The sequence below is a fragment of the Erpetoichthys calabaricus genome, chromosome 4 (assembly GCF_900747795.2).
Source record: "Erpetoichthys calabaricus chromosome 4, fErpCal1.3, whole genome shotgun sequence".
Taxonomy (NCBI): Eukaryota; Metazoa; Chordata; class Cladistia; order Polypteriformes; family Polypteridae; genus Erpetoichthys; species Erpetoichthys calabaricus.
Window position 1 is genome coordinate 34,447,406 of NC_041397.2, and position 22,606 is coordinate 34,470,011.

At 39.2% G+C, this 22,606-nt stretch overlaps 1 protein-coding gene and 1 long non-coding RNA gene across 2 annotated transcripts in view; one reads left to right on the plus strand and one right to left on the minus strand.

The window, feature by feature from the left end:
- The window catches only part of rxfp2b (relaxin family peptide receptor 2b), a 312,780-nt gene extending 294,191 nt beyond the window's left edge, over positions 1-18,589 (minus strand). Inside the window, exon 1 of the mRNA XM_028800786.2 lies at positions 18,360-18,589. Within this exon, the coding sequence (XP_028656619.2) occupies positions 18,360-18,450 (91 nt within the window). The 5' untranslated portion in view covers positions 18,451-18,589. The remainder of the gene's footprint in view (positions 1-18,359) is intronic.
- Positions 18,273-19,497, plus strand: LOC127527672 (uncharacterized). Its single transcript, XR_007934856.1, has 2 exons — positions 18,273-18,404; positions 19,091-19,497. It is a non-coding gene; the product is annotated as an uncharacterized LOC127527672 (long non-coding RNA).
- Positions 19,498-22,606: the final 3,109 nt, after the last annotated feature.

Here is a 22,606-nt window from a genome sequence, read left to right on the forward strand (position 1 = left end):
GACTGCGTCTTAACATTTATGAACTGAAATAAAATAACATCTTGTTACTGTTGTTCAAAATACAGTCCTTGAACTGTTAAAAGAAGACTTGTCTCAACCTATGTTGCAATTTGAGCATCTACTATCCTACATAAAAAAAAATAGGAAAAACACCCACTATTATTTCTTTGTATGTTATTTATTAATTAATATTCTTATCTAATTGTATTTTTTCCTTTTCTTGTAACTTATTTCTTTCACATTTGTAAAGCACTTGTGTATGAGAATGTGAAATAGAAATAAATGTTGTTTATAGAAAGGTTCACAAGCAGAGGAGTATGCTGACCATCTGCTAACCTTTAAAATGCTTCAAAATCTTTAGCGATCACTTCATATTAAATCTTCTGATTTCAGGGTCTCTATAAGCTTAGGGGGAGGAAATGTCCAGTATGACCTGAATAAGGTATAGCATTATAGCTCTGACTGATTTATATCACTGAACAATGAATGTTTTGCTTGCTGAAAACTCATGTATCATTTTATTGCTATTGTCTATTTTTGTGATTTTTCTCTCCTATTATAGACTAGCTGTTCCCCGCAGCTCTACCTGCGTAGTAGAGAAACAGGACAAACTTTAAAAATCATTAAACAAAAAGGTATTGCTAACTAAGGGAAGGCAGGGTACACTCCAAAATGCAGAAGTAGACTGACTCCCCATTCTTGACGTCACTCTTCCCCCTCCTGTCGGCCTGCAGCCTCTGTCTCAGATTAACGTGAATATGTCGCTCTCGGATTGCGCAAATAAACCAGTACTGCAAGCGAACTATGATACTTAGTGAGATGAGAGAGGTGGCAAAATCCACCGGAATGTTCAAGCAAATTATAAACAAAAAACCAGATCTAAATCCATTAAGTAGTTCTCTCGTGAAAAGCAGACAGACATACAGACAGACAGACGTTGGATTTTATATATAGAGATGTATGTATACAGTACAGCAGCTACAACTGCAACATCTGTCGTGATCTAAAAGGAGTAGCACTGCTATTAGGAAATTAACTCAGATATAATGTCACAGAGGACACACATTGGCTGGCAGCCCAGCTGAGATGGATGGTTCCTCACCCGGCTGGAAAGCCTTTGTCATGGATGAATGGAGGGAAGTGTCCACCTGGGGCCATGTACTCTCCTAGTGTGGTAAGTGTCAGCATCCCTCTGGTCAATCTCCCATGTTCACATCTGCAGGGCTGCATGGGAGTTGTAATCCCAAGGGGCAGACCCATTGGGTTTCTTGGGAGTTACTAGCAGAGCATTCCTTGTTTAAAGGAAGTTCTACCTTGCCCGGAAGTGCTTCCTGGATATTCTCTGATGACAGCAGAAATATTCCCAGACCAGGTATGAAGCCACTCCACTTACTCAGGGAGTTAGAGTTGGGTGTAGATGAAGGACAAAGCATTCTAGAGAGGAGTGGAGGTGGAGAGATAGAAAAGAAAGAAAAAAGTAATGAAGGAGTTGTGCTGTTCTGTATGTTGAACAAAAGAAACCTGTACAAAGGTAATGTCTAAGTTAAAAGCACTTTATTTGATTTGGGACTGTCATTGTGCAATTGTGTCTGCAGATTTGGGGTTCAGAGGTGCCCCCTGCAGGCCACAATACCAAGTACTGTAAATAAGACATCCATGCTAAAGAGTCGCATTACATTAAAAAGAACCATAAGCATTAGGTTTCAAGGCGGGCAAGCAGGGCATATAAACCGGTTCGGTGGCAACTTGGCAATAGTCAACTCGGAGAAAAGACAACTCGGCGAAAGACAACCCGGCGAAAAGACAAGTCGGCGAAAGGCAATTCGGCGAAGAAACAACTTGGCGAAATACAACTCGGTGACATCATTTACCAGTTAGGTAATAGTTATGTTCAAAGAGATTTTTTAATTATATTTAAATGACAACATGATTTAAAATAAATTTATATAATTGACAAAATATTCTGCAGATGGAACAAACTCTGTCTTACATTATCTTCTGCAACCAAAATTGCTAATCCTTTATATAAATTGTATTGATTGTAATCGTATGAGAACGTTATTTAGAATACAAAAGGTGACCTGCGAGTACGGCTTAAGGAATATCTTTACTCTCAACGTATTGGGACTCTCATAAAGCAGGTGATTATGTGGATTTTACAGCACCCTACGTTGTCATTTAAATATCATTAAAAAATCTCTTTGAACCTAACTATTACCTAACTGGTACAGAATGTCGCCGAGTTGTCTTTTCACTCAGTTGTCTTTCGCCGAGTTGTCCTTTCCCGAGTTGTCTGTTGCCCACTTGTGTTTTCGCCGAGTTGTCTGTCGCCGAGTTCTCTTTTCGCCAAGTTGTCTGTCGCCCATTTGCCCCTGAACGATATAGACCACTTATCAAACCAACAAAGATATTTTTGCCTGCTCTTCAAGTAAAATTTGGAATGCTAAAAATTAGTCAAAATGACAACAAGAAAGGTGAAGAATTTCAATATCTGATGCAGATGTTTCAATGAATAACTGATGCTTCATCATCAATCACAAGCGGTTTGACGATCTACTAGTGAGGCTGGTGGAAGTCACAAGGATGGCATTTAAGGAGGTCGTCGAGAATTTTCTTTGTAACTACAGAGCACCAAAACTATGTCCGGCTGGTTGACAACATGCTTCAAGCCTACTAAACCAAGAAGTGCAACGTGTTCCTAAAGATTCATTTTGTGCATTCACGCTTGGACTTCTTCTCAGTTAATCTTAATGCAGACAGTGATGAGCATGATGATTCTCAATGATTGAAAAGTGGAATCCATCAGTGCTGGCAGGCTATTGTGGGGCACTGAAGCAGGAAGCATCTGAGTATAAAAATGAAAAAAGCAGCAAAACATTTTTAGCTCAATTGAGCGATGTGTCAGTATCATTAAGCGATTAGACACGCCAAGTTCAATGAAAGTTAATTTCACGTCTTCTCCAAATTCCTATGTGATACACAGTGAATCTGAAATTATATTTGTCTTTACCTTGAAGCTGTCTATCATAATCACCAAAGATTTTAAGGAAGCAAAACTCTGAAAAACATGTTGTCCAGTGTTAAGTCACTGTGATGTAGTCCCTGATATACCCAAACAAGGACCATCCCTAATCACAGAATTCCAAGACTGCAAGCTGTCCTGGGATGAATCATAAAGTCACCTCATGCCATATGGTTAAACTGAGTCTAAAGACAAGCAGAATGTCAATGCAGAGGTGAGACAAAGTGGGATTGTTTGGGTGTAGTGCTTGGGGGGGTTGGCAAACAGATGAGCCCCCCCCACCCAAAATGCCTTTTAAGTAAGGGCCAGAGCCACAGCAGGTTTTTGGTTTCAATCTGTTTTCTTTCTGTTCATCCCATTGTGAGTCTATGTCTTAACGTGTCATGTGGTTTTTTTCCCAAGGAACTAATTTTATAATAAACAGTTGAAAAGCGGAAGGTTTTCTTAGCCAACTGGACTACAGATCAATAAGGTATTTGTGCATCCTTAATCGTAAAAGCCTGTGCTGGGACTCACATAAAACTTATTATTTTTTTAGTATAGTATTTAAAACATGAAAATCTCTAATGGATGGGAATTGATTTAATGTCTCATCTTAGAAAAAGGATCAGCATAACAGCTGAGTGTCATGGCTTAAAGTTTGTGGGGGTGGCAGTTGTTGGATGGGGTCAAGTTAATATTTATGTACAGTATTATGAAGAAAGAGCTCAGCCAATGATGGCACGAATCCCAGCTCTTCATTGTCTTTCAGCCATCTGAAGACAAGACTTGTCCTTACTTAACTCTTGACTTCTGAGAAGTCTGACAAGTTCATCAAGCAGATATATTGTGGTTGCAAATAATGTCACAAATGGAAGTCTTAGAGAACACAGCTGATTATGCTAAAAAAACAGAATGCCGCCATTCATCAGAACACATGGGGACCATTAATATTATCACTGACTACAGCTATAAAGATTTTGATTGAATGAAAGATAAGAACGGCATGAAAAACTAAAGAAAAGCAAAACGGTGGATATGTCAAAGGTTTAATCAGAACAATGAAGTATCGTATGAAATGGCAAATACTGACTTCTCAAAACCCAAAAGTCTGTCTAAGATCTGAAACACTAGCTTATACTGAAAGTGGCTCCTGTTTTATATTCCTTCTGAGGCTGTTTATTTTATTCCTCTGAGTTAATTAATTGACCAAAGTGTATCACGTTATCATATGTGAAGAGAAAATCCAATTTTGATTTTAAGTATGCCTGAAACACTTTCTCACTCACATTATTTCTCTACTTCAGGTATTTCCTTTCTGTTTAAGATCTGAAATGTCCTGCATGCAAAAGACTCACTAAGAATAAGTTCTGAACCAAAAAACATTGAATTTTGTACACGTTATAAGACATAAAACATACAGTATTACTCTGTATCCAAGATCATGTATTATTAACTACTGTATCTTGAGCAGTATATACTAGCTAAAGTACTTGACATAGCCCAGGTATATTTGTGTAATGAGTTAAAGTAAGAAAGCAAATATTTCCAGCAGAGTGTAACCAGATCGTAGTACCTATGAGTTCAGTCACATAATGCCCCAACATCATGAAACGCCCTCAACGTCAGTCATGAAACTCCCATCACATTACGCTATGGTTAAGATTTGGGTTGTGGGAGGGTTATCTGACTCAAAGGGCGTTTCGTGACTCACATTGTGGGCATTACCTGATCTACATCATAGGTATTGCAGACGGCAGTTAGACCTATCTCAATATTTCTGTGGTTTTTAAATGTTGGCCCCTTTGAAATTCAAGTGCCCCATCCATTGCCCTACTTGTAGGCCGTCCAACCTGCAGGGAAAAACCTGGGGGTCGGTGGCAGAACTGGCACTCCAGCCACCATAAAAAACCTCACACTGTTACATTCAATCTGAACTAGTGTGGTGCTGAGGTGTCACCCGTTGTATGGCTGCACTCTGGTCCTAATCTGGGATCCTGAGTTGGTTTGTCATGTGGTGGGTGCAGCAATGCGCTGTATCAGGGTGTGCTCCTAACCTCTCTTATCCATTACCTACACTACCCGTCTGATAAATGTCAATTTCTCTGCTCTCATGAGTCGAGAATTTGTTCTTTTTGTGTATGATTACAGTACAAAATTGCTGTTCAGTTGGAATCATGAACACTGTTTCTTTGCATTTCCTTATTTAGTGTGGTTTCACGAATAAACATTTAATCGCACATTAATGAACTGGATGGCTTGCTGAATAATTGAATCCATGGACTGTGGAAAGTATCTATAGTAAGGGGGCTGGGGGGAAATTGTGGTTCACGTATATCAGTGAAGGTCTCCATATTAGTACAGGAGACAGCACCAGAGGTGGTAATCGATGATTCAAATGCGATTCATTCAACGTTGATTTAAAAGTGCTACAAATCATGATGCTGTATTGGTATCAAAGCCTAAATTTATAATGGCTTCAATGTAACGCGTGCTTAACAAATGCCTACCATCAAAAACTATAAAATATCCTAAAACTGCCCTTGGTCATTCTCTTTCTATAATATAATCTAAACAGCAACTCAGCAAAAAACCAATGCATTTCATTTTGTTTTATCGAAGCTATTCTATAATGCACTTAGTAACGATATGCAGATTTACAACAACACTGTATTTTTTTTTTTTTCAAAAATTTAAGGTTTTACTTTAATAAAAATGTACTATTGTCAGTTCATCTGAGTTATTCTCCACAGGGCAATGAAACTCCTCTCTGCACGTTTAACCAACACAGGCAGGCTGCCACTGTCCTTGTCTGGTAGTCCAAATCTCTCTCTGTTGGTTATGTCTAATATCCATCCACCCATCGATCTTATAAAATCTCTTATAACATCGCAAAATAATGGGTAGTGATGAGCTAATCAGATGAGTTTTCTTTCTCATACAGTTTTTCTGAAATTGGTAATAAACTTAGTTTTGCTTGTAATTTTGCAACCACAGAACTTAGTAAAAAGGGTGTTTTGGAGTATTAAAAATTTTCTAGCTGCTTAAGGACTTGGCAACACCATATACCCCTTTTGGGCCTGTACTTCTCATGAAAGGGGTACACTAAACAGAGTAAAATGGCTTTTGTCAATGCATCATGGCTAAAAGCAAATCATGATGAGACAAAAAGACATACAATATTCTTAGAGAAAAGCTGTTATCCGTTGAGGCAATGAAACTGATATCCAAATTAGTTGCGAAGAAACACTGTACTTGCGATCATAGATCTCTCTTTGTCCAATACAAGGCAGAGAATAGTGTCCTCCCATCAGCCCAACACACTCCTGTTCCCTGTTGGGAACTATAGTTCCACTGGGTTTTTGGTTGCCCCATGTACCAATACTCTACCACCACCCCACCATCACAACCCCTCACCCCGATATGCCATATATTTTATATTTTAGGTTGGAGCAATGGCAATGCACATGCAAAAAATTATGTAAAAATAGGTTCAGTCATTTTTCTGTAAATAGACAGACAAACAGCTTACAATTTTCCTTATTTACATATTGTCACAGTTCCCTCCTCCTTGTGTTATTCTGGCCATTCACACAGGAAAACCCTGAGAAAATAGTCAAGGATCTACTAAAACCTTGAAGCATCCTTGTCAGATACATTCCAGGATGTGGTCGTCACTTCCAGGAAGGTTACAGAAAGTCAGATTAAAAAGATCGGCTCAGTGATGTCCAAAAGAGAGATGAAGTCTTCTTCTCCTCCTCAAGTCTGATAACCAGAAAATAATGAAAATAAAAAGGCCACTGAGGAAGAGAGAAGGAAGTTGTCATCTGTTTACAGTCAACAAAATGAACTCCACTCTATGGAAGGTGCTTAGTAAGCATGAGTAGACACAGGCCTATAAAGAACAAGAGAGAGAGAATGTTCAAGGGACATTTGTGGAAGCTCTCACAGAGAATTCCATTGATTTATTTATAAGCAGCTGGGAATGCGGGCGACACAGTGGTGCAGTGGTAGCGCTGCTGCCTCGCAGTAAGGAGACCTGAGTTCACTTCCCGGGTCCTCCCAGTGTGGAGTTTGCATGTTCTTCCCATGTCTGCGTGAGTTTCTTCCGGGTGCTCGGGCTTCCTCCCACAGTCCAAAGACATGCAGGTTAGGTGCATTGGTGATCCTAAATTGTGCTTGGTGTGTGTCCTGCGGTGGGCTGGCACCCTGCCCAGGGTTTGTTCCTGCCCTGTGCTGGCTGGGATTGGCTCCAGCAGACCCCCGTGACCCTGTAGTTAGGATATAGCGGGTTGGACAATGACTGACAGCTGGGAAGGCTTCTACTCTTAATGTAGACTAAACTTTTCCAGTTGGTCGAAGCACCCATAAGTGGCTATAATATGAAACAGAACAAAAACAATTCTGTATTGTATACAGGTTTATAAGGTCATTATTGCCACATCATGTGCTTATCAACATGTACACCACCACTTAGTGAGATTAGAGAGAATATGAACTTTACCTTGGGACTTAACCCTTGTTCCTTAATACGTGTGCTTTACATAATACAAAAATATATATTGTAAAAGTGAACTAAATAGAAATCAACATTCTAGGAAAAATGTGACAGTTTACTGGACAACAATGCAATGTGATTTTAATCACGTGACTGCTACAAACTCCATTCCCAAACTTGTTGAATTCAACTCTTCTAATGGTGCGTTCAGTGGTTTAATTTCTGCCTTTGTTTCTTAACCTAGCACTAATAATCATCAGGCTTGGAACAGTTTTATTTTATCTATGGGGAATTAATTTATCAGTGCTTAATTTGGTTAATTATTTTATTTTTATTTTGGTTTTATTTTATGATGTTTCCTTGCACTGAATAATATATTTGGAGCCTTGTACTGAGCTTTCTGTATGTGTGAGCCTGTGTGCCTACAGGTGCCTATGTTTGACAGGTACAACCTTTACTTGGCTTTGAGCTTCTTGAGCAACAATGTGAACCTGTGGTGAATGCATCATCCTGTTTGCTGTAGTTTATTTTGAAATAACCCTCAGACATATTTGTCAAAAACCGAAAATACTGTGTGTTCTATTTGTGTTGTAATCATGCATCCCCTTCCTCCTAAAAACCCATACTTCTGGGGATGAATTTGCAGTAATGCAATATTCCATCCATCCATTTTCCAACCCGCTAAATCCAAACACAGGGTCACGGGGGTCTGCTGGAGCCAATCCCAGGGCACAAGGCAGGAACCAATCCCGGGCAGGGTGCCAACCCACCGCAGGACACACACACAAACACACCAAGCACATACTAGGGCCAATTTAGAATCGCCAATCCACCTAACCTACATGTCTTTGGACTGTGGGAGGAAACTGGAGTGCCCGGAGGAAACCCACGCAGACACAGGGAGAACATGCAAACTCCACGCAGGGAGGACCCGGGAAGCGAACCCAGGTCTCCTAACAGCGAGGCAGCAGCGCTACCACTGTGCCACTCTAATGCAATATTACTGTACTTTAAATTACAGAACACAAACTGATGATATGAAGATCCATCACTAACTGTTGATTATGAGACGAAAGTACAAAACAACTAATAACATTGATTAAGTATAAAGTGTACTGCACAATGCCTCAGTATTAGTGATGACTGCTGTGTATTCATCCAAGTCCAAATTAGTTTCCTTCGTTCATAAGTAAAAAAAAATGGAAGTTGCTAGTTAAAAATTAATTGAAATTCAGTTGAAAAGAAAAATTATTGGGTTGTATGTGCTTGTTTGTTTCTGCCGTTTGCCATAAATCAACATTGCTATGACAAAAAGACTTCCCGTATATGTAGTACAGGGAGTAAAGCTAAACAAATAAAAGAAAAGGATTTATTACAAAGAAGAACCACTACAGAAGGCTGTGAATAGCATTAAAGGCACAACAAAAGTACAACACAATAAACCTGCAAACTTCTCATGACCTGCTTTGCCAAGGGTCCAAGCTGTGAATTTCAGAGAGTGTAGTTCAGGCGTCCTCAGTCATGGTCCTGGAGGGCCGCAGTGGCTGCAGGTCTTTACTCCAACCCAATTGCTTAATAAGAAGCACTTATTGCTCAAGTAACTCTTCTGCTTCACTTTAGTTGTCTCGCTCGTTAAGATTTTGAACTCTTATTGCTTATTTTATTCTTAAACAGCTGTATTCTTGGTTTTTAATTGATCCTAATTAGCAATAACATGCAAATGACAAAAGACAACCGCATTTCTCCATTTAGCTTGTTTCCATTTACACGTCTGTGTATTTACCATGCACTGTTGGGTTTAATTAAATACTTGGAAGGAAAGTGAAGAGAAAAAACTGAGAATTACTCATTAATTTTAGCCTTAGATCATTTGGATGATATCCTTAGAAAGGGGAAGAAAATATGTACCTGACATAACAGAGTTAAAGCACTAACAAGCCATGAAATTAAATTATTGGCAAGAATTGCTTTCTAATTAAGCAACCGGGTTAGAACAAAAACCTGCAGCCAATTTCGGCCCTCCAGGACTGTGATTGAGGACCCCTAGTGTGGTTGGTCCACTTGTTTTCCTAGTCATCTGTCTGTGCTCATTCCATCCACCTTCTCACTGTTTTCTGGCCTGTCTTCCTCCTGCCAGCCAAGCATTGGTCAACACTAAATCTATGATTATCCTTATGGATGAGAAACTCCCTTAAGAATCCCATACCTCACTTCTGGAGTCAGGAATGGGTAGGGAACTCCTGTGGTCAAACTGAGGTGTCCCTAATGTCCTCCACCTCTGTGTCTCACTTAACGTTTTAGGCCACAGCCAGGTTACCTGTCCATTAAATTATGAGGGGAATCAAGTTGCATATAAGTTCATGGGTGACCTTATCAACTTGGGGTGGGGCTTCTATTTTGACTCTTTCATGTTTCACCACTCACTCATATACTGTAGTTATTTATCTCCCAAGAATAACTATCTCTTGGGCACCATTTGTAACACATGACAATAACACCCCCTTATAGCTGGTGTTGCATTGTCACTGGCAATTAGTGATTACCAGTGCATAAACCACTGGGGCATGCTACAGCCCTACTCCTGTGCAATTTATATACTGTGTATATGAAGAACTGGCACAGTGGTAAGCGTTATGTCATCATAAATTGGAAAAAGTGGTTCTAGAATTGTAATGGTAGGTATTTACTACTGTACTTCTGTCTGTCCCATATGTCTCTCTCACACTTTTTCTTAGCAGTCATTTCCACTGATTTTCTAACTCTCTACCCAAGTCCTACTTATGCCACACAGTCCTCGCCAGTCCATTTCTCTTCTCCAGCACAGGATTAATTCCCTTAGCACCACCACTGTTAATCTCGTAAAATCCTTAACATTTTTTATGATGAGTTTTGGAAAATATCTCTTAATAATTTGATTCTCCTTGAGTGCTCTGCTTTGAGGTGTAATGGGTGGCTCTGAGGCTAGGGATCTGCACTGGCAATCGGAAGGTTGCCGGTTCGAATCCCGTAAATGCCAATAGGGACTCTGCTCTGTTGGGCCCTTCAGCAAGGTCCTTAACCTGCAATTGCTGAGCGCTTTGAGTAGTGAGAAAAGCGCTATATAAATGCAAAGAATTATTATTATTATCTGACATCAAGAACTGGATCCCATTCATCTAACCAATGGGTAACTAGATATACAGTGGCAGTTAATGTGAAGGGCTCTTGCTATGCCTGCCTTTTTGTCAGCCTTTTGCCTATTCACTCTCATTCCCACCTTCTTGGTTCGGTCATGGGCTGTCGTCCAAGGCTCATAGGGCAGAAATGTGGGTGGGCACAAGTGGGGGGGATTGTCTTTTTACTTATGTATTTTTAAACGTTATCATTAATTGTTTAGCCCTGTTTGACTTGATTATCCTCAGTATAAATGTGACCAAAGTAACGGTGGATTCTTTACATACTGGGGTGTCAGCATGTACAGGGGTTCATGCTGGTGCCTTCCAGTTCCATCCACATGGGCTCAATACACAGCCTGGATATTAATGATTAGCTTCCCATTTGGATGAATGAAAGCAATATAAAAAGATAGGAAAAGGTCCATTTGATGAGATTTAATGATAACTTTATGTATATAGCACTTCAACTCAAGGTCCTTTCCAAAGATTAATCAACAAAAACAATAAAGACATACCAGTTACTTGGCTATTCTCATCAATTAATATTACCATAATTTTTAATAAATTTATGTATACTAAATAGAAAATCAACCTGGGCATTTTTAAACAAAATTTAAACACTAAACCTGCAAAACAAACCTTCACTCTTATCAGAAACAGGTTCATGCTGTTTTCTAAATAAAAGCCTTATACAGTACATAAAGATGGCAAGAGAACAACCAGAGCTGATTTATATATATATATAAATAAATATATATACAGTATATATTTACATTTATGAATCTTTGATTTGATTGATTTATGAAGTGAACTCTTAAAAAAACTGGCACTTTACTTTCAGATTGATTTGAATGCATTTATTATATTTCTGTCCTCCTGGCCATCTGAATGTACCTTGTTGTGCTGTTATTCATTCTTTAAAATTATTGCTCATTTTTAATTGTTTTCTCTTCTTGTAACTTTCTTTTGGTCATCTTGTAAAGACTTTGTATGAAAATGTGCTATGTAAATAAATGTTGTTGTTGCTGTTGTTATTTCAATGTGATTAATTCTATCCTGCAGCCAACATAATTGACTTCCATTTCTTGCCGCTTATTATACACAAACCCATATTGCGGCCTTATTAGACTCATTTTAGTCAGTCAGTCATTTTCCAACCCGCTATATCCTAACACAGGGTCACAGGGGTCTGCTGGAGCCAATCCCAGCCAGCATAGGGCACAAGGCAGGAACAAACCCCGGGCAGGGCGCCACCACAGAACTCATTTTAGAATTTTAAAAAATGTACAGCTTTACTTCTTTAATATTTTTTTCCTTCAAGCCTCCCTTTTCTGGCACACTTATTTCCTTCTCTGTTTATTGTGTGTTGTTTTCACCACAGGTGATTCTTTTACTTCCTGACAACTTTTTATTTACTGCACCTTTCATTGTTAATAAAGTTCTTGACAATTTCTGAGATTCTCTTATTGTAAACACAAAGCTGTGACCCAAAAGTGTCACGCTTTACAAGACAGCTATATGGTGACACACATATTGGAAGCAGAGACCCTTCAGAGCTATTGTGTGCTTCTCAGATGCAGCTGGGATCTTCCAGGTCAATCGGTGCAGTAATGAAGTTGCATCTTTGAATCCTCACAGCTAAATTAGTACAGTCTGCCTCAGTTTAGTGAATAAATGAATGACAAACGTGCTGTTGATTTGTCTGCCTGCGCAACATGAGAAACTTCACTTCTTGAGCTCTTTTGGTTTCAACAACAAAACCAACAACATTTTCATACAAATGGTGTAGCTCAAAGTGCTTTACAAGATGACGAAAGATAAGATCATAACAAAATAAAACTATAAAAATAAGATTGGGCAATACTAAATAACAAAGAATAAAGTAAGGTCCTGCCCAGGGGTTTGTTTCCTGCCTTGTGCCCTGTGTTGGCTGGGATTGGCTCCAGCAGACCCCCGTGACCCTGTGTTAGGATATAGCAGGTTGGATAATGGATGGATGGAAGTAAGGTCCGATGACCAGAAGGACAGAAAAAACAAAACAAAACAAAAAAAAACTCCATAGGGCTGGAGGAAAAAAAGCAAAATCTGCAGGGGTCCCAAGGCCACAAGACCACCCAGCACCCTCTAGGTATTCTACCTAACATAAAAGATCTCAATCAGTCCTCATGGTTTTAGGCTTCATGTGAAAGAATTTGATGATGATGGTCATGTGGACATCTGGCCTTGAATCCATCAACAATAGTGACTGCATGGTGCCCTGATCAGGTGGTGGGGGCCCAGATTGCCACCACAGAAAAAACAAAAACAGAACAGCAGAGAAAAGTAGGGATTAGTACAGATTGCAGAGCCATGATAAAAATGATAATTCAATGAATATACATTATATCAGGGTTACACTAAAATGAAGCTATGAGAAAGCCATGTTAAAATAATGAGTTATTAGCAGTTTTTAAAGTGCTCCAACCTATTAGCCTAGCAAATTTCTATCGGTCAGCTATTCCAGATTTTAGGTGCATAACAGCAGAAGGCCGCCTCACCACTTTTTTTAAGTTTAGCTCTTGGAATTACAGCATAAGAAGACACTCACTTGAAGAGCTCTAAGATTACGATTTGGAGTGTAAGGTGAAAGGCATTCTGAAATATAGGATGGAGCAGATTATTTAAGACCTTGTAAACCATTAGCAGTATTTTAAAGTCAGTTCTGAATGGCACAGGTAACCAATGTAATGACATCAGAACTGGAGAGATGTGCTGGGATTTTCTTTTCCTAGTTAAGATTCTAGCAGCTGCATTCTGCACTAGTTGCAGCCGATTGATGTCTTTCTTAGGTCGTTCTGACAGGAGTGTGTGTTACAGTAATCTAGTCAACTAAAACAAAAGTGTGAACTAATTTTTCAACATCTTGCAAAGTTATAGGGGATAACGTTTGCTGTATTTCTTAAGTGGAAAAATGCTGTCTTGGTAATCTGATTAACATGTGATTTAAAATTCAGGTTAGAGTCATTTCTAATACCCTCACTATATCCATTTTTGCCAATAACTAAGATTTCTGTTTTCTCCTTCTTTAGTTTGAGAAAGTTACTATTCTTCCACTCAGTAACACAAGTAAGACATTGGGTCAGTGAACCAAGATAATCAAGATCATCAGGCGCTATTGATAAATACAGTTCTGTGTCATCAGCATAGCTGTGGTAGCTCACGTTATGCCTTGAGATGATCTGGCCTAATGGAAGCATGGAGATCAAAAAGAGCAGCGGACCCAGGATAGATCCTTGTGGAACACCATACAGAATATCATGCACCTTTAAAGTTTATACCACAACTAACAAAGGACCTGTTAAGTAAGACCAATTTAAGACACTGTCAGAGAGGCCCACCCACTGACTAAGGCGATTTATAAAAATATTGTGATCAATGGTATCAAATACTGCACTCAGATCTAGGAGGATGAGAACAGTAAGCTTTTATTTTCTGTCCTGTGCTCTGTCGCATAGAGGAATAACAAGGACAGAGTCCGCAATGAGATTAGTGAAAATTTCAGATTTCTTTGGTGGGCTTTTGCTTTTAGTTTCCTCTGCTCTAACTAGTAGATAGTGCAGTAAGAGGGCTGAGCGGCAGTTTTGAAGTGACACATAAAATAGGCTACATTAATTGTCATCAAAATGCACTGAGATGAGTTAAGCTTTTTTTGCAGACATTGTCAGAGTAGCAGAGCTGGTTTACATTCTACAAGGCCGTTCAGTTAAATCAGACTTCAGTCAATGTTTTAAAATCACTTTATGACAGTGTTCTTCTAAAAATAGACATACTTCCAGCACAACATGCATTGTCTGCATAGCCCTGTTTTGTCACTTTTCTTCAGTTTTACTGTATGTCTGTGTCCTTCGATGTCGTCAATCCTATTCACATGAATGTGCAAGAAAGCGCAGCTAGGCCAAACGAAGTAGAATGACTGTGTAGTGTTACTCTCACCTCTGTTTATTTTTGGCATAGCATTAACTTTCACGTTTTTTTCCTTTCTCACATAGTGTGTGAGCAGTGACCCCAAACTAAATGGAAAGTTAGAAAATGGATGGATGGATGGTCAGTGGGTCAAATAAAATTCCATAACCTATGTCTCTGTTGAGTGATGGCAAATGTACGCATGAATACTGAAACATAATACTTTTGATTATTAACCAATAATCAATTCCCATCATTCCATCATAAAAATGAATGGCTTTACACTGACTCAAGTACAACATGCATGACTCTCAGCAGGGAAGTCAAGCAAACTAAATACGATTTTGAGATGTGAAATGTGATAAAGTGACCTGAAACTTGCACATCCTGGGGGTGGAAGACTGGCAGTTAGCATTGTCAAGATTAAGGTGTAAAATAATAACCTCTAGAGGGCAGTACTAGCGCGGAGCTCGGGGGTCCGTCAGTTCTGGCAGATCGGGCAGTTTGCAGCAGGTGGCTATGGACTAGTCTGTTTTTGGTTATTAAAGAAAAATCTTTTTTTTTTTCATGATACTACTCTGCTTTGACAATTCTTTATTCTAAAGAATTATGTTCTTTAATAAAGCCCAGTATTACACATGTGTGTATCCTGAAATACTGAATCCAAACCTAAAGATTTAAAGAAAGTCGAAGACTTTTTAGGAGTATAGATAGATAGATAGATAGATAGATAGATAGATAGATAGATAGATAGATAGATAGATAGATAGATAGATAGATAGATAGATATGGACTAGCCTCTAATAGTTCCAGCCCCCACGCCTTAATTAGAATTAGTGTGAGTATAACATTTAATGTAATATACTATGAAAATATACCGTTATCATTGTGTCTGTGTGCGTGAGTCCGCTGCCCTCCACAATGGTGGAGTAATTCTAAAAATAACTACGCATAGACTGTGATTTCCGTTTTGTTGCGAGTGTAGCGGTGTAGCAGTCACTACTGAGAGCATATAAATAAATAACAGTTGATTTTCTGGACACACGAGCTCCAGGTGTCTCCACGTGCAAACTTTTAACTGCTGTTCATAAACTCCCATAATGTCTATGCATGCTGTAACTATAGCTTCAGATACAAGGTGTTCGGGATATTTGATTTGTTACGGTAATAGTAACACACATAAACGATAAAAAAGTCCAGAACAGCTGTTTCTTACAGAAAATGAAAAATATAACTATCAGATTTGTTAAATGTACCGAGCAAATATGACGCCTTCTTCGGTATGAATTACCTTTTGCTTGTTAATATTCAGCTATCCGTCTCTCCGGGACGTGAAACAACACTGGGCGGAGTGCACAGCGATGCCCACACTCACAATTTGCAGCCTTATGCAATTATTAAGATGCGTGGCAAGATTTTTAAATTACCATTTCTCGACACTACTATACAGTGATCTACACTATACCTCCATGACTTACTGAAAAAAAGCTTTTTTTTCCAAACAGTTAGGGCTGATAATGATATAATGATCGCAGTGACAAGCTGTTAATTTATAAAAAATTGTGCGCCTTCTTTGTCACTGTATATTTCACATACGGCAAGCTACTGTACATTGCACGGTTCACTTTGTTACGAAATTACAGTATTATTATTATTATTATATGTTCATTGAAAAAACATATTAAACTAAGCTGAAACGTTTAGCATTAAATATTTGCGCATACGTTTAATAGTTAATTTTATGTGCTTGCGTTTTATTTGTCGTCACACGTTATGCTATATCAAATTTGTTATTATTATTATTACTTTTGTAAAATACCACTGATTTTAAAAGGACTCTCGCTGCAACTTCAGGCTGTGCTCAGCTTTCCTTGATCTGTTGCTTTCCTGCTAGGTAGCCTTCCACGGATTACAGATTTCTGTTTTGTCCGCATATTAGAAACTTTAGGACTTTCTCAAAGTCCAAAGAATCTTTCCAAGAGTAAAATGTTTCTTTGTGAAGCAATACTTCTACAAGGAACTACACAAACCAGTAAAGTGCATTAAAGAACCAGTACTGGTCAGCGTGCTGTATTTGAATCTAATCTATTAACAGACTTCAGATATTCTTTAGCTTTATACACCGTTTTATCCCATTTTTTTAAGAAGATGTTCTTTCCTCACCTCATTACAAACTATTCATATTTATTATTAAACATTTTAACTGATGTGGTATTGTTATATTTAAACATAGTTATGTTTTAGTAGCTTGTTTTGTATATTTAAAATGATCTTTAACGCTTTTACAGTTTACGGTATTGATAGCACTTTTTATTGTTTATATTTGTTTCGTTTCAGCTCACTTTTTGCTTAATATGTCATCGTTTGCTGTCTTTTAACTTTACTTTGACAATATTCACCCCGTAATTGAGTTACTCACATTTGTTTCTAAACTAAAACACATTTTCCCAAAGACGAGGAGTCCCGTGATTGTTACCATTGCACAAATCCCATCAGCGCTCTGCGAGACTCGCAATCTTTCACGCGAGCGTTAAGCGAGTCCTGCGGGTCTTTGAGGTCAGCTTTAGCCGCCCGGTTTTACTTTGTACTTTGTTTTACGTTCTCCAGGCTTGTGCGAACTGTCCAGATTGATTTGTCTTACTTCTCAAAGTATAAACCGTGCCCAGCAGCCCAGATTGGAGATAAGTCAAAGTTGTCAGAACATTGTGTATAACACGCTTGTCTCTTAGCCCCTTGGGTCGATGAGGTAATTCGGCTAAATGGTAAACAAGTTCGCTACATCTTCTTCTCTCATCCTGTCACTTATACACATTGAAGTTTCCAAATACAGTCAATAAATATTTAGAGAACACTACACTCGTAGAAACTACCGCTATTTAACTTAAGACGTAATGTTCAAGCATATATATATACATTTGTTAAGCAGCCACCTATTTTGGAATCAACGACAGGCGTCGGAATACGGTGTGCTTTTACCCAAGCGTAAAATAAAGTTCAGACAAATTAATTCAAACAAGATACTACAGGTTTCTGAAAAGTCCCCGAATAAATGAAGAGTTCGGCCTCTTATCAGGTGTTCCACGCTCTAGCATCGAAAAGATCTCGACGTGAAAGAAAGTGCGGAATCTTCTCCCAGAGACTGAAGTAAGCGCGGCTGCGATGTTCTGAGAGACGTGAGAACACGGAGTATCCCCGGTGGGTGAGCTTTGCTCGCTTATGGAAATATTACGGCTCATGTCGGGCCAAATTCTCAAATTAAGCGCAAATTACGTTAGTGGTGCATCCAAGAATGACATGCAAAGTTAATTATTCTTCCAAGAGAACAAATAGTACTGACACAGAGAATACTTAATTATGTACAAACAAAACCGCTTTCCACGGCTCAAGGAAGCGCAAGACACATCACTACTTTGAAATCACGCAGAAGCAGCAAAAAAAAAAAAAAAAAAAAAGAATACCATAATGATCAGTTGTTTCATCCGATAACTTTAATTACATCACTAAATTTCTTCAAATATAATGTTGAAATCACATTTAACGACACAACGCTTACAAATAATAATAATAGTAATAATAAAGATTTGTCGCTCAGCAATAAAAATATTTCATGCGAGCTTTCCTTTCATTCATCTCAAGCGCTTGCAAACACGGACTGCATCAAGAAAGAAGACAAATCTGCACCCCCAGCCCCGTCTCCCCCCACCGCAACTTTTCATGCATCTCGAGACCAGACGGAGCCAGCGAATATCCTTGAAAATCTTACCTTGGATGTGTGCGAAGGTAAAATGTAAAAGCAGGATCTTGACAGGTAGGTCGACAACAAGGTGGAAGCCTCTTCGTATGCGCGATCCCATGGCTTGGCACCACTGCGGAGTTGCTTGGCGGTTCTGTCAATGAAGAGCACGCGGCTCAGTGCTGGGCATGCTCACTAGCTAAGAGAGGCGCAGCAAAGTATTCAGTTTAAATTGTAAGTTTTCTTTTAAAACGTAAATAGATAAATATTCTACTGCCCGATGTTTTTTAAAAAAGCAGCAACTCTCTATTATTAGCGATGCGATTCGCAGCTGCGCAGCTGGTTTCCCTGCTGTCTTTTGCTTCGTGATTATCACTCTTCGCAAATCATCTCAGAGGTTGCCTGCTTCTTGATTGATTACGTATGAATGAATGAAAGTATATCTACAAATCTGGTTTAAGGTATCTAAAAACAAATAGGACAATTTTGTAAGTAACTGCGTTCAGGTTATGCTGTTGCATGATATTACAGCGTAAAGGGAAATGCTGTTTAAAGCATGGCGTTATTTTCAGACGTGCATTTAGTGAAACTTTTAAGTGAAGCAAGACTAATGATGCCTAGAATTACTTAAATAGAGTTCTTTCCCCCTCCCCTTCTGCTGGACTGTGCCAAAGCCGTAATCTTAACTAGTGTAGTGTTCCGATTTCATAAACAAAAACCGTGTGTTCCGACTTCATAAATCGTGTGTTCTTGGATTTCAGGTGCACCTGAAGACAGCACTGTAAACGGATCAAAAATGTCCCCCGATGTCAGCCTAGCGATAAACAGTCCTGTACACGGAGCGCTCATTCCTCGGATTAAAGTCACGCACCGGGCGATGCGCTTCAAGCTGCCTTCCGATGATCGCCTTGCACAAGACGGCTGCATCCAAACATGCGGCATTCTCCAATAAAGTGTCACCTACTGGATGTCATCATGAAGAAGGACTCAGGCGCAAGTCATCTGGAATTCCTGCACTCGAGAACATCGAACCTTTCCGGGGTTTTCTTGGGCGAATGTGTCGCTTTTTTCGGCTGTGCGGGGGACGGACTAACTTTTGGAAAGATCTGAAATGCTTCAGGCTGCCTTAAAGTTATCGTGTGAAACAAAGACTTTCTTGCTCAAAGTATTTTTTTTTAAAAAGGCTCACCTGGCACACTCAACATTTAAATCAAGATTTTTGGCACCTGGAGTATAGGAGCACTAATTCAATTAAATGCAATGTTAAAAATAACTATGACTCATTATTTTTGACACAGTTCTGTTTGTGCTGCCTTAACAATGTAACGTTTCTGGGTGTCTAGCAGCTCCGAGTTATATGACTGTGAGGGTGGCACTTAATTAGGGTATACATACATTTTCAGGTTTTCACCCTGGAGTTGATGCTGTTGCCTAAATAAATGTTTAAAAGTATTGATTATGTTTGTGTCAAATCATCTCAAGGATTGCTAAAGGAAGAGTCAAGCTTGATAGTCCTCTCTGCTGAAGTAGAATGATTACATCCAAGAAAAAGTGCATGTAATACACACACAGATAAGGTCGGTGTGGGTGGTGCTGCAGTTGCAAAGGTCAGGCCCTGATATTTTGATTGGTCTTCTATATACAAATATATACTGTATACATATATATACTATATATATATATACATATATATATATACTATATATATATATATATATGCAGTATATATATATAGAGAGAGAGAGAGAGATTTTTTTTTTCTTTTCATTCAGGACTTAAGAGCTTCAAATAATGAGGCCACACTCTTCCCTCACAAACTTTTGCCATGGCAATCACTTTGTGGATTACAGCATAACCAGTGTGTGAATACTCACTTGCATGACAGTGCATGGTGCTAGGAGCTGGAAGTCGTCTCTTTGCAAATCTTGTACAAGACATCAGTCCATTAGGGTACAATTACCTGCACAGCACAATCACTCACCCTGGGCAAAGTCAAAGTTGCCAATCGACTGAACAGCCTGACTTTCGACTATGGAGGAGAAATACATGAGTGTGTGGAAAGAATGACAAAATATGAATCTGAAGCCACAGATGAGAATTAAATTTGGGTCTAAGCACTGTGGAGTGCCATGCTCTTTCTGACTTACCTCATGCCAGACTAACCCCTTCAAGTGCAAATCTGTGTAATCTCACAATTGTAAAGTAATTTATGGTCTCTGTTGTAAAATGTGCTCTTCTGTTTAGCACTTGCATTGCTATCATTCCAGTTTGCTGACTCTCTCCGCATGCAAACGTCAACACTGCACAAAATAACAGCACAGCCATTTATTACAAACACTTAACATGAAATTCCACTTCACTTTCTCAGGTTATTATTATTACTTATTATTTTGGCTGACATATTTATCCAAGGTGACTTACATGTAACCAATTGTATTTCTAATATTGTATTTATTACTCCAGTTTGAGTAGAGCCAGGTGAAGTGACGGTCACACAGTGGCAGTAGCCAGATCTGAATGCACCATCTCAGGGTTTGAGCTCCATGGCTTTAACCACTACACCACACTGTTAAAGGACAAAAGGGCTGATGCTTGGGCCTTCATACTACGCTTCTACAACTACATACCTGCTCTATAGTAACTAGTAAAATGATTTATTAAAAATGACTTTGTCTTTGGAAAATATTTTCTTTCTATCATTTGAATAAAGAATAATTTATTCTTCTACTGCCGGGAAAAATAATTGTTTAAATGACTGTAAACAGACTGTGGCATTTAAATGCATAAATCAGTTAATCATGGAATTACACCATTATATCAATGTTAATCCTCTATCCATCCATCCATCCATCCATTATCCATTTCAAACCTGAACACTCTTTTGTTTTTTTCTTCTCAGGTTGTATATTAACAGCCTGCCTTCTCAAGTGTCTGGAACCAGTGATACTTGAAACCCAAGGAAATGCTGAAATCTGTAACACCTGAGGATTCGATTCAAAGGCCTCTGCTCTTCAAAAACAGGACAGTTTACTCTGCTAGACTTGAACTATACACAGACTACACAAGGAGACATATATGTACAGTATATATTAAAGGAACACTTTGAAAACACATCAGATCTCAATGGGAAAAACATCCTGCTGGATGGATATCTCTACTGATATAGATAGATAGATAGATAGATAGATAGATAGATAGATAGATAGATAGATAGATAGATAGATAGATAGATAGATAGATAGATACTTTATTAATCCCAATGGGAAATTCACAAGTACACATACACATACAGTCATACACGGAGCTGCTGAAAAGGCTGCCACTCTCGGCGGCGCCGGATGTAATCTAATGTAAATGTGATATGGACTGGGTAGTGTGTTAGGAACGAAAGGATGCCACATCGTTTGATGGAAATGAAAATTATTAACCTACAGAGGGCTGAATTCAAAGACACCCCAAAAATCAAAGTGAAAAAATGATGCAGCCAGCTAGTCCATTTTGCTGAAATTTCATTGCAGCAACTCAAAATCATGCTCAGTAGTTTGTATGGCCCCCACATGCTTGTTTGCATACTCCTAATGAGACAATGGATGGTGTCCTGGGGGATCTCTCCGAGATCTGGACCAGGGCATCACTGAGCTGCTGGGCAATCTGAGGTGTAAACCTGGCAGCGTCGGATGGACTGAAACATAATGTCCCAGAGGTGTTCTATTGGATTTAGGTCAGGCGAGTATGGGGGCCTGTCAATGGTATCAATTTCTTTATTCTCCAGGAACTGCCTGCATAGTCTCGCCACATGAGGCCAGGCATTGTCATGCACCATGAGGAACCCAGGGCCCATTGCACCTGCATAAGGTCTGTCAATGGGTCCAAGGATTTAATCCTGATACCTAATGGCAGTCAAGGTGTCGTTGTCTAGCCTGTTGAGGTCTATGAGTCCCTCCATGGATATGCCTCCCCAGACCATCATTTTTCCACCACCAAACCGGTCATGCTGAATGATGTTACAGGCAGCATAATGTTCTCCACGGCTTTTCCAGACCCTTTCACGTCAGTGACATGTGTTCAGGGTGTACCTCTTCTCATTTGTGAAAAGCACAGTGTGCCAATGGTGGACCTGCCAATTCTGGTATTCTATGGCAAATGCCAAATGAGCTCCACAGTGCCTGCCAGTGAGCACAGGGCCCACTAGAGGATGTCAGGAACTCAGGCCACCCTCATGAAGTCTGTTTCTGATTGTTTGGTCAGAGACATTCACATCAGTGGCCTGCTGGAGG